We start from the raw sequence: 15511 nt of genomic DNA on the forward strand, positions 1-15511 counted from the left end.
GCTCAGGGACCCCCAGAAGCAACCAGGACCGAGCAGGAGCGAGGGGACATCCGGGACCACCCAGAACCACAGCAGAGGGACCCCCGAGATCGAGCAGGGGCAGAGGGACCTCTGGGACCGAAGAGGAGTGAGGGGACCCCCGGGACCACCCACAACCAGAGCAGAAGGACCCCTGGGACCGAGCAGGAGCAGAGGGGACCGCCAGGGACCACTCAGAGTCGAACAGGAGCAGAGGAACCCCCGGGAGCAGCGCGACCCCCGGGAGCGGCGGTTCCCCCGTGCACCAGCGGGCAGGTACGTGGGGTGCAGATGTTCCCAGCTGTGACACGCGGCCGTTTCTCACCCTCCGGTCCCTCCGTGACCCCGGGGGGTCTCCGGGACGCCCCTGACCCTCTGTGTGCCCCCCAGCATGGCGCAGTGGCAAGAGGTGCAGGGCTTGGCCAACGCTTACCTGGAGCAGGTGGACCAGCTGTACGCGGGCTCGGCGCTGCCCATGGCCGTGCGCCAGTCCCTGGCGGCCTGGATCGAGAGCCAGAACTGGTACCGGGGGGAAAACGGGGCTGGGGGCGGTACCGGGGGGAGAACAGGGGCTAGGGGCGGTACCGGGGCTGGGGGTGGCACCGGGAGGGCGTGGCAGTGTTTGAGGGTGGCCAGGATGAGGGAAAGGATGAAAATCTTGAGTTCATGTTTGAGAAGGCTGATATATGATATGATATGATATGATATGATATGATATGATATGATATTGTATTGTATTATATTGTATTATATTGTATTGTATTATATTATATTATATTAGCTATAGAGTATGGCTAATATAATATAATATAACATGATATAATATGATATAATATAACAGGATATAATATGATATAATATAATATATATTATTTGCTATATAGTATAGCATTTTTAATATGATATAATCTAATATGATATGATACAATATGATATGACATCATATGATATTATATAATTACTATGCTAAAACTGTAAAACACTATACTATACTAAATATATAATATAATGCTATACTAAAAGAATAGAAGAAAGAGTTTCATCAGAAAGCTAGAAAGGAATGAATAATAAACTGACTTTCCAGTTTCAGAAGGCTTATATATAATATCTATCATATCTCATATAATATATCATAAATCATGTAATATTATATGAAAATAATATATAATATACTTTATATAATAGATATTATTTGCTATATAGATGACCATTTGCTATACTAAAACTATACTAAAAGAATAGAAGAAAGGGTTTCATCAGAAAGCTAGAAAGGAATGAATAATAAACTGACTTTCCTGTTTCAGAAGGCTTATATTATATTATATTATATTACATGACATGACATGACATTACATTATCTATATAGTATAGCATTATATATTATTTGCTATATACTATAGCATTTTTAATTTAATATAATTACTATACGAAAACTGTAAAAACCATACTATACTAAAAATATAATATCATATAATACTATACTAAAAGAGTAGAAGAAAGGGTTTCATCAGAAAGCTAGAAAGGAATGAATAATAAACTGACTTTCCAGTTTCAGAAGGCTTATATTATATTATATTATATTATAATCATTGGGTCAGGGGGGTGAAAAAACCTTGGCAAAGGGACTTTTATAAAACAAAAAAGGGATTTTTATAAAATAAAAAAGGGATTTTTATATAAAAAGGGATTTTTATAAGATACCCCAGTGGGAGCGGGGCCCGGGTGAGGCTGAGCCCGCGGTCCCGCAGGCGCCAGGCGGCGGAGCCGCTCTGCTCGCACGCCCGCATCCTGTTCCACTCCTTACTGGTGTTACTGGGAGAGCGCGTGGGCAGCCTGGGCTCGGACCGCGAGGATCTCACGCTGAAGCACAACCTCCGCAAGGCCCACCGCGAGCTCCAGGTGGGCTTCGGGGCAGGGGGAGGGCGGTGGGGAGGGGTCTCCGTGCCGCCCTCACCGCCCCGAGCCCTCCCCAGGCTGAGTTCCAGGAGAAGCCGGAGAGATTCGCCAACCTGGTGGCCAACCTGCTGCAGGAGGAGCGGCGGATCCTGCGCCTCGGGCAGGCCGGGGGGCAGGTAGGGAAGGGGTCTGTGATCCCCCCAGCCCATCCCGGGGGTCCCCCGGCCGCGCCCCCCACCCCATTTCTCCCTCCTTAGGAGGGGTCGGTGCCCGCGCCCAGACCAGCTTTGGAGGGCGGGAGGGAGCAGCAGATCCAGCGGCGTTTGGCTGAGTTCCACACAGCCCTGCAGGTAACCCCCCGACCCCTGAGACCCCCGAGACCCCCTCCGAGCCCCCCGACCCCTCCTCACCCGCCCTGTGCCCGCAGGAAGCCGAACGAGCCTTCAGGCACCTGGAGGATTTGCAGGATGCCTTCGACTTCTGCTTCAAGGTGCATTACCGGCCAGGTGAGCCCCACACTGGGAAAATGGGGGGGCGGGCACTGCCCTGTGAACCCCCCAAAACCCTGAGTGAGCCCCCCAGAACCCTGATCGAGCTGCCCTACCCTCAGGTGACGACAAGAACCAGGACCCCGCGTACCTGCAGGAGCTCCAATCCCTCCAAGCCAAACTGCAGAACCTGGACCGGCAGCGGCGGGTGAGGAGGGGGAGATCGGGGTGGATTTTGGGGGGTCCTACCCACCTTGAGTACCCCATTCACAGCCAGATCTCCCCCCAGGAGGTGCTGGCGCAGATGCAGCAGCTTTTGGGGCGCAGTGAGACCCTGCAGGAGCTGCTGCAGCAGGAATTGGGGGGCTGGAGGGCGCGGCAGCAGCGCCTGTGCTTGGGGGGCTCCGCCGACACCAACCTGCGCCCGCTGGAGACCTGGTAGGATCTGGGGGGCTTTGGGAGGCTCGGGGGGCTTCAGGCGGACCCCTCTGAGCTCCCTGAACCCCTGCAGGTTCACGGAGCTGGGCCAGGGGTTGTTCCAGCTGCGGCAGCTGCTGCGGGCGCTGGGGGACCTGCGACAGAAGGTGACCTACGCCAGGGACCCGCTGGTGGCAGAGACGCCCCTGCTGGAGCAGAGGCTGCAGGAGCAGCTCACGCACCTGCTCAAGAGGTGGGCTGGGCCAGGAGGGCTCCAGGGTGGAGAGCAGGAGAAGGTGTTTCCACCCAGAGGGTGGTGGAGAGCTGGGGAAGGTCTCCAGGGAATGGTGGCCAAGGGTGACAGAGATCCGGGAGTGTTTGGACAACAATGGGGTGGGATTTTGGGGTGTTTGTGCAGGGTCTGGATGGTCCTTGCAGCTCTGGATGATTCAGGAGGTCTCCAGGGAATGGTGACCAAGGGTGACAGAGATCTTTTGGAGAAGGCTCTTGGGGACAGAGTGGGATTTTGTGGTGTTTGTGCAGGGTCTGGAGTGGGATCAATGATCCTGATGGGTCCCTTGCAACTCTGGATGATTCAGGAGGTCTCCAGATGGGGCTGGGCCAGGAGGGCTCCAGGGTGGAGAGCAGGAGAAGGTGTTTCCACCCAGAGGGTGGTGGAGAGCTGGGGGAGCTCTCCAGGGAATGGAGGCCAAGGGTGACAGAGATCCGGGAGTGTTTGGACAACAATGGGGTGGGATTTTGGGGTGTTTGTGCAGGGTCTGGATGATCCTCATGGGTCCCTTCCAGCTCTGGATGACTCAAGAGATCTCCAGGGAATGGTGGCCAAGGGTGACAGAGATCTGGGAGTGTTTGGACAACAACGGGGTGGGACTTTGGGGTCCCTTGCAGCTCTGGGTATTCTGTAATTCAGGAGGTCAGGGAGGGTTTGGGCAATTCTCTGGGATTTGTGGTCTGTGCTGGGCTGGACTTTGATCCTGATGGGTCCCTTCCAGCTCTGGGTGTTTGGACATCACTCAAATGTTGAAATTTAGGACTGGGCAGGATCTGAGGTCAAATTTAGGACTGGGCAGGTTTTGGGATTGTCCTGTGCCAAACCAGGAGTTGGACTCGATAATTCTGATGGGTCCCTTCCATCTCTGGATATTCCATAGCTCAAGAGGTGTTTGGACACCACTCAAACATTGAAATTTAGGACTGGGGGCACTTTTGGGGCTGTCCTGTGCCAAGAGTTGGACTTTTGATGGGTCCCTTCCATCTCTGGGTGTTTGTACACCACTCAAACATTGGGATTTAGAACAGAGCAGGTTTTGGGGTTGTCTTGTGCTAAGCTAGGAGTTGGAGAAGATCTTGATGGGTCCCTTCCATCTCTGGGTGTTTGGACATCACTCAAACATTGGGATTAAGGACTGGGCAGGTTTTGGGGTTGTCTTGTGCTAAACTAGGAGTTGGAGAAGATCTTGATGGGTCACTTCCATCTCTGGATTTTCCATAGCTCAAGGGGTGTTTGGACACCACTCAAATGATGAAATTTAGGACTCGACAGGTTTTGAGGTTGTCCTGTGCCAGGCCAGGAGTTGGATTTCTGATGGGGTTTCATCATGATGGACTTCCATCTCTGGGTGCTTGGACATCACTCAAACATTGGGATTTAGGACAGGGCAGTTTTTGGGGTTGTCCTGAGCCAGGCCAGAAGCTGGAGATCGTCCTGATGGGTCCTTTCCATCTTTGCGTGTTTGGACATCACTCAAACATTGAGATTTAGGACTGGGGGGACTTTTGGGCTTGTCCTCTGCCAGGAGTTGGATTTTAATGGGTCCCTTCCATCTTTGGGTGTTTGGACACCACTCAAACATTGGGATTTAGGACTGGGGGGACTTTTGGGGTTGTCCTGTGCCAGGCCAGGAGTTGGACTCCTGATGGGGTTTCATCATGATGGACTTCCATCTCTGGGTGCTTGGACATCACTCAAACATTGAAATTTAGGACTGGGCAGGTTTTGGGGTTGTCCTCTGCCAGGACTTGGACTTTAATGGGTCCCTTCCATCTCTGGTTGTTTGGACACCACTCAAAGATTGGAATTTAGGACATGACAGATTTTGGGGTTGTCCCATGCCCAAACCAGGAGCTAAACCTGCATGGCTTCCCTCCAACCTGGGATATTCCAGGATTTTCAGAAGTGGGGCAAGCCTGGGGAGGACTGGGGGGTCTCGGGAAGGACTGGGGGGTTTTAGGGAAGGATGGGGGGTCTCAGGGAAGGATGGGGGGTCTCAGGGCAGCCCGGGGAGGACAGGGGGGTCTCGGGGAGGACTGGGGGGGGGCCTTGGGGCAGCCTGGGGAGGACTGGGGGGTCTCGGGGGAAGACAGGGGGGTCTTGGGGCAGCCTGGGGAGGACTGAGGGGTCTCGGGGAAGGATGGGGGGGTCTCAGGGCAGCCCGGGGAGGACAGAGGGGTCTCGGGAGAGGACAGGGGGGTCTCGGGGAGGACTGGGGGGTCTCAGGGCAGCCCGGGGAGGACAGGGGGGTCTCGGGGAGCACGTGGGGGTCTCAGGCAGCCCTGAACCCCCGTTTTCCCCAGCGCCTTCGTGGTGGAGCAGCAGCCCAGCACCCCCAACGCCGGGAAGCGGCCCCTGGTGCTCCGAACCACCGGGAAGTTCTCGACCCGCGCCCGCCTCCTGGTGAGGCTGCAGGACCGCAACCACCGCATGGAGGCGCGGATCCACATCGACAGGTGGGGCCGGGAAACCTCACGGGCTCCAAAGGGTTATTAAATAAATGAAATTGTTTAGGTTGTTAAATTGAATTATTTCATTTATTAAAGTAAATAATAGTAAATAATTGTATTATTTAATTTATTAAATAATTATGGTAATGAATTATATTAATAAGTTTATTAAATTTTAATTAATAAATTATTTCATTTATTACATTAAATAATAGTTATTGTATCATTTAATATATTAGATTTCTAATTAATAAAATTATTTAATTTATTCAATTAAAGAATAATGATAAATAATTATGCTATTTAATGTATTTATTAAATTATTTAATTTATTACATTAAATAATAATAAATAATGATATTCTTTAATATATTAAATTAATAATTATGGTAAGGAATTATACTTTAAAGTTTATGCAATTTTAATTAATCAAATTATTTAATTTATTCAATTAAATAATGATTATTAATAATTGTTTTATTTAATGTATTTATGTATTAAATTAAATTATTTTATTTATTAAATTAAGTGATAACTATGAGAAATTATATTATTTAATTTATTAAATTTAAATGTATCAAATTAAAATTTTTAATGTATTAAATAACAATTATAAAGAATTATATTATTTAATTTATTAAATGAAATTATAATTATTAATAATTATTTTATTTAGTGTATTTATTTATTAAATTAAATTATTTAATTTATTAAGTTAAGTAATAACTATGAGTAATTTTATCATTTAATATATTTTAATACATTAAATACTATTTTTAATTTATTAAATAACAAATATAAAGAATTATATTATTGAATTTATTCAAATTTTAATTCATTGAATTATGCAAAAATTATATAGGATAAACTAAGAATTTAGATAAAAATATAAATATTAATATAAATATAATGTCATTTAGATATTACAATATTATGTGTGTCCCACAGCCCTGACCCTCCCTTCTCTCTTGCAGGAACCCTCCAAACATCAAAGGGTGAGAGCTGGGACAGCGCCGGAGGGCCTGCGACCCCACCCCGGGGGTCCTGACCCCCCATTTGCCCTTTCGGGGTTCCTGACCCCCCCATTTGCCCTCCTGAGGGTCCCAACTCCCCCATTTGCCCTCCTGAGGGTCCCGACCCCCGTTTGCCCTCTTGGGGGTCCCGACCCCCCCCATTTTCCTTTTCGGAGTTTCCGACCCCCCCATTTGCTCTCCTGGAGGTCCCAACCCCCCATTTGCCCTCCCGGGGGTCCCGACCCCCCCATTTTTCCTCTTAGGGATCCTGAACCCCCATTTGCTCTTCCAGGGGTCCTGACCCCCTCATTTGCCCTCCCGGGGGTCCCGACCCCCCCCTTTGCCCTTTCGGGGTCCCAACCCCCCCATTTGCCCTCCCGGGGGTCCCGACACCCCCATTTGCCCTCCCGGGGGTCCCGACCCCCCCATTTGCCCTTTCGGGGTCCCAACCCCCCCATTTGCCCTCCCGGGGGTCCCGACACCCCCATTTGCCCTCCCGGGGGTCCCGACCCCCCCCTTTGCCCTTTCGGGGTCCCAACCCCCCCATTTGCCCTTCCGGGGGTCCCGACCCCTCCCAGCTGCCGCCTGTGCCCCGCAGGTTCCGCCGGTTCAACATCCTGACATCGAGCAGCAAAACGCTGCTGGCCGGGGACAGTCCCCAGGAGGGGCTGATCTGCGACTTCCAGTACCTCGTAGGGACCCCCCCGAACCCCCCCCGAACCCCCAAATCCCCCCTCAGGGTGGGGGGCACGGTGAGGACTCGCCCCCGGGCTGACTCTGCCGTCCCCACAGACGCTGAAGGAGCAGAAGGACAGCAGGGCTGGCAAGGGCAAAGGTGCCAGCGGCGAGGTGGGCACGGGATGGGGCTGGGGGGGGCTCTGGGGGGGCCAGGCCGGGTGGGGACAGCGGTGTCACCTCCCCGCAGGGTCCCCTGGTTGTGACAGAGGAGCTGCACCTCATCACCTTCACGCTGGCCTACGCCTACTGCGGGCTGGAGCTGGAGCTGGAGGTGAGGGCTGGGGGCTTGGAGGGGCTTGGGGACAGCCGGGGGGGGGCTGGGGACAGCCAGCCTGAGCTCTGTCACCTCCCCAGGCCACCACGCTACCCTTTGTCATCATCTCCAACAACAACCAGTTCTCCAGCGCCTGGGCCTCCGTCCTCTGGTTCAACATGCTCAGCTCTGACCCCAAGGCGAGCGGGACCCCCTGTCCCTGTGCCACCCCTGTCCCTGTGCCACCTCTGTCTGTGCTACCCCTGCCTCATGTCCCCTGTGCCACCCCTGCCTTGTGCCACCCTGTCCTGTGCCACCCCTGCCCCTGTGTCCCCTGTCCCTGTGCCACCCCTGCCTTGTGCCACCCCGTCCCTGTGCTGCCCCTGCCTCGTGTCCCCTGTCACCCACCCTGTGTCCCCTGTGCTGCTCCCTGTGCTGCTCCCTAGCCCTGTCCCCATCCTGGTTGTCCCCTGTGCCCTGTCCTCAAATCTGGGCCTGGTCCCTGCCCCATCCCAGGTGTGGATTTCTGTCCCCTGGTCCCAGTGCCCTGCCCTGCCTCGTGTCCTTGTCCTTGTCCCTGTGCCATCCCCTGCTTTGGTGCCTGTTCTTGGTCCCTGTCCCCTGCTGCTGCATTTCCCTGTCCCTTGGTCCCTATCCCCTGCCCTGGTGCTTGTCCCCATCCCTTGAACCCCGTTCTCTGCCACTTAATCCCCATTCCTTTGTCCCTGTCCCTTAATCCCTGTCCCCTGCCCTTGTCCCTGTCCCCTGCCTTGTGTCTGTGGTCCCTGTCTTGTCCCCATCCCCTGGACACCACCCCTGCCATTCATCCCCATTCCTCGGTCCCTGTCCTGTCCCTTAATCCCTGCCCTTGTCCTTGTCCCCGTCCCTTGTCCCTGTCCCATGCTCCCGTGCTGTGTCCCCCTTCCCTATCTATGTCCTCCTCCTGTCCTCTGCCCATGTCCTTGTCCCCTCCATGTCCCCATCCCCTACTCCAGTGCATGTCCCCCTCCCCTCCTGCTGTCCCCAGCCTCACTAACCCCGTGTCCCCCCGTGTCCCCCCGTGTCCCCTCCATGTCCCCAGGCCCAGCAGTTCTTCTCGTCCCCCCCTCCAGCCCCGTGGCCCCGGCTGGCCGAGGTGCTGAGCTGGCAGTTCCAGAGCGTGGCCGAGCGGGGCCTGAGCCGGGACAACCTCCTGATGCTGGCCAAGAAACTCCTGGGTAAGGCCGGGGACTCCAGGGGACAGCAGGGGACACTGTGGGACTTGGGGGGACACGGTGGGACATGGCTGTCCCCCCTTACTCTGCTCTCACCCCAAGGCTCAAAGCCGTCACCGGACAGCTCCGTGGCCTGGCACAAGTTCTCAAAGGTCAGTAGGGCCTGTCCCCTCTGTCCCCTCTGTCCCCATGGCCCTGTCCCCTCTGTCCCCATGGCCATGTCGCCTCCATGTCCCCATGTCCCTCCATGTCCCACTGTCCCCCCATCCCTCCATGTCCCTCCATGTCCCCCCATCCCTGTGTCTCCCCCTGTCCCCTCCATGTCCCTCTCTGTCCCCATGTCCCTCCATATCCCCATGTCCCCCATCCCTCCACGTTCCCCCATCCCTCCATGTCCCCATGTCCCATTATCCCCTGTCCCCTCCATGTCCCTCTGTCCCTCCATGTTCCCTCATCCCCATGTCCTCATGTCCCCCTGTCCCCTCCATGTCCCAATGTCCCTTCCATGTCCCTTCCATGTCCCTCCATGTCCCTCCTGTCCCTCCATGTCCCCCCATCCCTGTGTCCCCACCATGTCCATGTCCCTCCATCCCTCCATGTCCCCATGTCCCCCTGTCCCTCCATATCCCCCATGTCCCTCCTATCCCTCCATGTCACCCTGTCTTTCCATCCCTCCATGTCCCTCCATGTCCCCTTGTGTCCCTCCATGTCCCTATGTCCCTCCTTATGTCCCCACCGTGTCCCTCCATGTCCCCCACCCCTCCATGTCCTCCCCATGTCCCTGTGTCCCTCCCTGTCCCCTTATGTCCCCCCATGTCCCCTCCCTCAGGATGGAGCCTCCGGTTTCTCCTTCTGGGCCTGGCTGGACGGGATCCTGGGGCTGCTCCAGGAGCACCTCAAGCAGCTCTGGAAGAACGGGTAGGGACAGGGCTGGGGAGGGGTCTGGGGGCGCTGGGGAGGGGTCTGGGGGTCCGCAGGAGCTGACGGTGCCTCCCCCAGACTCATCCTGGGCTTTGTGAGCCGCAAGCAGGAGGAGAAGCTGCTCAAGTCCAAGAGGACGGGGACGTTCCTGCTGCGCTTCAGCGAGAGCGTCCTGGGTGGTGTCACCTTCACCTGGGTGGAGCACCACGAGACAGGTGAGGGAACCCTCAGGAACCCCCCAGAACCCCTCAGGAACCACCAGGAACCCCCCAGAACCCCTCAGGAACCACCAGGAACCCCCCAGAACCCCCCAGAACCCCCCCCCGGAACCCCCAGGACCCTCAGGAACCCCCCAGGAACCCCCTGGAGCAGTGGAAGCCTCTGGAGAGATGGGATTTTCCAAGTCCATGGTGAGGTTTATCACGTCCTGATAAACCTTTGTCCTGAGCAAATTTTGGTTCCAAACCTGGCAAATTTAGTTTGAAACCTGGAGGTTCCAAGGTTCCTGGAGGTCCAGATCCTTTGAGAAGGTTGGTGCCCTACCAAGGCAAAGAAAATAAACCTTCCTTCCTTAAATTTAGCAAGCAAGAGGATTAATTCAGATTTAGGTTAAAAATGGATGAGAATGGTGAAGCTGAATTCAGATTTAGGTTAAAAATGGGTGAGAATGGTGAAGCTGAATTCAGATTTAGGTTAAATTCAGATTTAGGTTAAAAATAGACAAGCATGGTGAAGCTGAATTCAGATTTAGGTTCAAAATTGATGAGAATGGTTAAAAATGGACAAGAATGGTGGAGCTGAATTCAGGATTAGGTAAAAAATGGATGGGAATGGTGAAGTTGAATTCAGATTTGGGTTAAAAATGGATGAAAATGGTGAAGCTGAATTCAGATTAAGATTAAAAATGGATGAGAATGGTGAAGCTGAATTCAGATTTAGGTTAAAAATGGATGAGAATGGGGAACCTGAATTCGGATTTAGGATAATGATCTACGAGAATGGTGAAGCTGAATTGAGATTTAGATTAAAAATGGACAAGAATGATGAAGCTGAATTCAAGATTAGGTAAAAAATGGATGAGAATGGTGAAGCTGAATTCAGATTTAGGTTAGAAATTAATGAAAATGGTGAAGCTGAATTGAGATTTAGGTTAAAAATTGACAAGAATGGTGAAGCTGAATTCAGATTTAGGTTAGAAATGGACAAGAATGAATTCCCATCCCCAGCCCAGCTTTCTGTGGGACACAGGGATGACGGTGCCACCCCTTCACTGTCCCCCTTGCAGGGTCCCCCACTTTCCACGCCGTGGAGCCCTACACAGCCTCGGAGCTGGTGTCGCTGGCCCTGCCCGACATCATCCGTGACTACCACATGAGCCTGGAGGAGAAGAATCCAGAAAATCCCCTCAAGTTCCTGTACCCCAACACCGCCCGGGACGAGGCCTTCGGGCCCTACTACAGCCAGAGGCTGGAGGGTACGGCCTGGCACGGCCTGGCACGGCCTGGGACTGAGCCAGGGCACCCCCCTGATGCCTCTGTTTGTCCCCAGGGAACCTGAGCGAGTCCCAGAAATACCTGAACCGGCGCCTCATCCGCGTGTCCTCCAGGTGAGGGGATGTGGGGGACACCTCTGTGGGGCTGTGGGATACCCTGACCCCAATCCCTGACCCTGATCCATGACCCCAACCCCAATCCCCGACCCCAATCTCTGGTTCAACGTGACCCCAATCCCTGACCCTGATCCCAATCCCTGACCCAAACCCTGACCCCAATCCCTGACCCAAACCCTGACCCCTGACCCTGATCCCTGACTCTGACCCTGACCCCCGACCCCAATCCTTTGACCCTGACCCCAATCCCCACCCCAACCCTGATCCCCAATCCCTGACCCTGATCCCTGACTCTGACCCTGACCCCCGACCCCAATCCTTTGACCCTGACCCCAATCCCCACCCCAACCCTGATCCCCAATCCCTGACCCTGATCCCTGACTCCAATCCCAACCCTGATCCCCAATCCCCAACCCCGACCCCTGACCCTGACCCCGATCTCTGACCGCAATCCCCTGATCTCTGACCCCAACTCTGATCTCTGACCCTGACCCTGATCCCAATCTCCTGACTCTGACCCCAATCCCTGACCCCAATCTCAATCCCTGACCCCAATCCCTGACCCTAACTCCGATCCCTGACTCCAATCCCCGACCCCAAACCCCTGACCCTGACCCCAAACCTGATACCTGACCCTGGTTGCTGACCCCAATCCTGACCCCTGACCCCAATCCCTGACCTCAATCCCTGACCCTGGCCCTGACCCCAATCCCCTACCCCAAACATCTGACCCTCACCCCAAACCTGACATCTGACCCTGATCTGGATCTCTGACCCTGATCCCCACCCCAATCCCCTGACCCAAATCCCTGACCCCAATCCCTGACCCCTGACCCCAACCCCAACCCCTCTGTCTGTCCATCCAGGCCGCCCAACCGGCGTCAGACCGAGGAGGAGCTGCAGGCGGCCACCGAGAACCTGGAGACGCTGCAGCTGCAGCCCCGAGGGCAGGGGACACCCGGGGACCTGGGGACACCTCTGGGGGTGGCCATGAGCCCAGGGACACCTCAGGGGGTGGCCATGAGCCCAGGGACACTGCAGATCACCCCTGAGAATTTGGGGATACCTCAGACTCTGCAGATGGTGGCCACGAGCCCAGAGATGCCACAGGTCATCCCTGGGAACCTGGGGACACTTCAAGGGGTGGCCATGAGCCCAGGGACAGTTCAGATAGTGGCCACGAGCCCAGGGACACTGCAGGTCACCCCTGAGAATATGGGGACACTTCAAGGTGTGACCATGAACCCAAGGACACTGCAGGTTGCCCCTGGGAACTTGGGGACACCTCAGACTGTGCAGATGGTGGCCACAAGTCCAGGGACACCGCAGGTCACCCCTGAGAATTTGGGGACACTTCAAGGTGTGACCATGAGCCCAGGGACACTACAGGTCACACCTGGGAACTTGGGGACATTTCAAGGGGTGGCCACAAGCCCAGGGACTTTACAGGGGTCAGCCACAAGTCCAGGGACACTACAGGTCACACCTGGGAACCTGGGGACACCACAGGTGGGGACCCTGCAGCCCCCAGGCTTGGGGACACTACAACCACAGCCCCAAAGCCTGGAGCCACCACAGGTGACACCAGGAGTCCCCAACCTCCAGGGCACACTGCAGGTGGCACCAGGAGCTGTGCAGGTGCTGCCTGGGGGGCTGCAGGTGGCCTCAGGGGACTTGGGGACACCGCAGGGGACAGCAGAGCAGGGGACACTGCCAGCAGAGCTGAGGGACCTGGAGCTGCTGCCAGGGGGACAGGACATGCAGGAGCTGCTGCAGGGGCTGCAGCCACCCTCGGGGACCTTGGGGACGTTGGGGACACTGGGAGTGGCCGAGCTGATGCCAGACGTGGTGGCGACCTTGGAGGAGAGCCTGGAGGAGAGCCTGGAGGAGAGCTTCCAGCTGAGCCCTGGTGAGTGTTGGGGCTGGGGTGGGGACTGAGCTGTCCCCTGGGCACTGAGGTGTCCCCTAAGCCCTGTCCTGTCTCCCTGGGCATTGTCCCCTGGGCACTGAGCTGTCCCCGCTGAGGTGTCCCTCTGGGCACAGAGGTGTCCCCTGAGCCCTGCCCTGTCCCCCTGGGCACTGCCCTGTCCCCTATGGGCACAGAGCTGTCCCCTGTCCCCACTGCCCTGTCCCCCTGGCACTCAGCTGTCCCCCCTTGGCACTCATTTGTCCCCCTGGCACTCATCTGTCCCTGTCCCCACCGTGTCTCCCTGGCACTCATCTGTCCCCAAACCCTGCCCTGTCCCCTGTCCCTGCCGTGTCCCCCCAGCACTCAGCTGTCCTTGTCCCTGCCCTGTCCCCACTGAGCTGTCCCCTGTCCCTGCCCTGTCCCCCTGGCATTCATCTGTCCCCCCAGCACTCAGCTGTCCCTGTCCCCGCCGTGTCCCCCCAGCACTCAGCTGTCCCCGTCCCCGCCGTGTCCCCCCAGCACTCAGCTGTCCCCGCCGTGTCCCCCCGCAGGCAGCGCGGCTCTCCTGGCCCAGCACGATCCGTTCCTGCCTCAGCCCGAGGACTCGGCCCTGCCCGCGGTGCCCTCGCTGTTCACCGACCTCCCCCCGCTGCACATCGACGCCAGCGACTTCCAGTGACCCCTCCCCTCCCAGAGACCCCTTCCAGTGACCCCTCCCCTCCCAGAGACCCCTTCCAGTGACCCCTCCCCGATCCCCTCCTTTCCAGGGACCCTTCCCTTCCGGGGACCCCTCCCCAACCCTTTCCATTCCAGGGACCCCTCCCCAACCCCTTCCAGGGACCCCTCCCTGGTCCCCTCCCTCCCGGGGACCTCTTCCAGGGACCCCCTCCCCGGTCCCTTTCATTCCAGGGACCCCTCCCCAGTCCCCTCCTTTCCAGTGACCCCTCCCCTCCCGGGAACCCCTTCCCTCCCAGGGACCCCTCGCCGGTCCCTTCTCTTCCAGAGACCCCTCCCCAGCCCCTTCCAGGGACCCCGCCTCGGTCCCCTCCATTCCAGTGACCCCTCCCCAGCCCCTGCCCTTCCAGGGACCCCTCCCCTGCCTCTTCCCTCCTGGGCACCCCTCCTTGGTCCCTTCCCTTCCAGGAACCCCTTCCGGAGACCCCTCCTCAGTCCCTTCCCTTGCGTGGACCCCTCTCCAGTCCCTTTCGTTACAGGGACCCCTCCCCAGTCCCTTCGCTCCTGGGGACCCCTCCTCAGCCCCTTCTCTTGTGGGGACCCCTCCCGGGGACCCCTCCCCGGTCCCTTCTTTTTTAGGGACCCATCCCTTCCTTTCCGGGGACCCCTCCTCAGTCCCTCCCGAGGACTCCTCCTCACTCCCTTCCCTCCCAGGGACCCCTCCTCAGTCTCTTCCAGGGACCCCTCCCCTGCCCCTTCGGTTCCGGGGACCCCTCTCCGGTTTCTTCCCTCTCGGGGACCCCTCCTCACCCCCCTCTCTGTAAATTAACCCCTTCCCACCCCTTTATCTGTAAATTAACCCCTTCCCCCCCACACTGGCCGCTCTCTGCTCTCCTTGGGAGCTTTATTAGAAACTGAAAAATACCCGAGATAAATAAAGGAACGGCTCCAATCATAAATAACCGCGGGAGGGGGGCAATAAATAATGGGGGGGGGGGGCGATGTCCGGGGTTGGGGGGGCGATAAATAAGGAGGGGGGGGCGATAAATAAGTAGGGGGCAGTATCCGGAGTGGGGGGGGCGATAAATAATGGGGGGGGGGGCGATAAATAAGAGGGGGTGGGCGGTGTCTGGGGGGTGGAGGGGTCCGGGTTGGGGGGGCGATAAATAAGGGGGTGGGGGCGATAAATAAGGGGAGGGGTGTCCGGGGGGTGGGCGGTGTCCGGAATTAGGGGATGGGGGTGTCCTCGGTGGGTGGGCGGTATCCGGGAGGGGGGGGTCGATAAATAAGTGGGAGGGGGCGATAAATAAGGGGTGGGGGGTGGTGTCCGAGGGTGGGGGGCGATAAATAAGGGGGGGACGGTGATAAATGAGGGGTGGGGGAGCGATAAATAAGTGGGAGGGGGCGATAAATAAGGGAGGGGCGATAAATAAGGGGGGTGGGCGGGATCCGGGGGTGTCCGGGGCTAGGGGTCGGTATCCGGGGGGTCTCAGCGGGCCCCGTGGTTGAAGATCGGGAGGGGGTCGGTGTCCGGGGGTCGGTGTCGGTGTCCGGGGCTGGGGTCGTTAGCCGGGGCTGGGGTCGGTGTCCGGGGCTGGGGTCGGTGTCCGGGGGTCGG

General features: G+C 56.3%; 1 protein-coding gene across 1 annotated transcript; it reads left to right on the forward strand.

Moving 5' to 3' along the window:
* The first annotated feature begins 409 nt into the window (after positions 1-409).
* STAT2 (signal transducer and activator of transcription 2) lies at positions 410-13900 on the forward strand. Its single transcript, XM_054294330.1, has 23 exons — positions 410-540; positions 1767-1917; positions 1992-2090; positions 2172-2264; positions 2342-2420; positions 2525-2610; positions 2692-2840; positions 2914-3072; positions 5415-5567; positions 6536-6556; positions 7173-7266; positions 7367-7423; positions 7500-7583; positions 7667-7765; positions 8647-8782; positions 8882-8931; positions 9609-9697; positions 9779-9915; positions 10986-11174; positions 11249-11306; positions 12176-12509; positions 12609-13218; positions 13770-13900. The coding sequence occupies exons 1-23, from the start codon at positions 410-412 to the stop codon at positions 13895-13897; spliced, it is 3186 nt and encodes a 1061-aa protein (XP_054150305.1). The 3' UTR covers positions 13898-13900.
* The last annotated feature ends 1611 nt before the right edge of the window (positions 13901-15511 follow it).

This window comes from Melozone crissalis, unplaced genomic scaffold, assembly GCF_028551555.1.
Source record: "Melozone crissalis strain CALT ecotype California unplaced genomic scaffold, PUWL_Pcris_2 ptg000242l_1, whole genome shotgun sequence".
Taxonomy (NCBI): domain Eukaryota; kingdom Metazoa; phylum Chordata; class Aves; order Passeriformes; family Passerellidae; genus Melozone; species Melozone crissalis.

Coding starts and splice junctions, on each gene's coding strand:
- STAT2 (XM_054294330.1), top strand. CDS start 410: ATGGCGCAGTGGCAAGAGGTGCAGGGCTTGGCCAACGCTTACCTGGAG. Junction 7,267..7,366: donor TCTGCGACTTCCAGTACCTC/GTAGGGACCCCC, acceptor CCGTCCCCACAG/ACGCTGAAGGAGCAGAAGGA. Junction 7,424..7,499: donor GCAAAGGTGCCAGCGGCGAG/GTGGGCACGGGA, acceptor ACCTCCCCGCAG/GGTCCCCTGGTTGTGACAGA.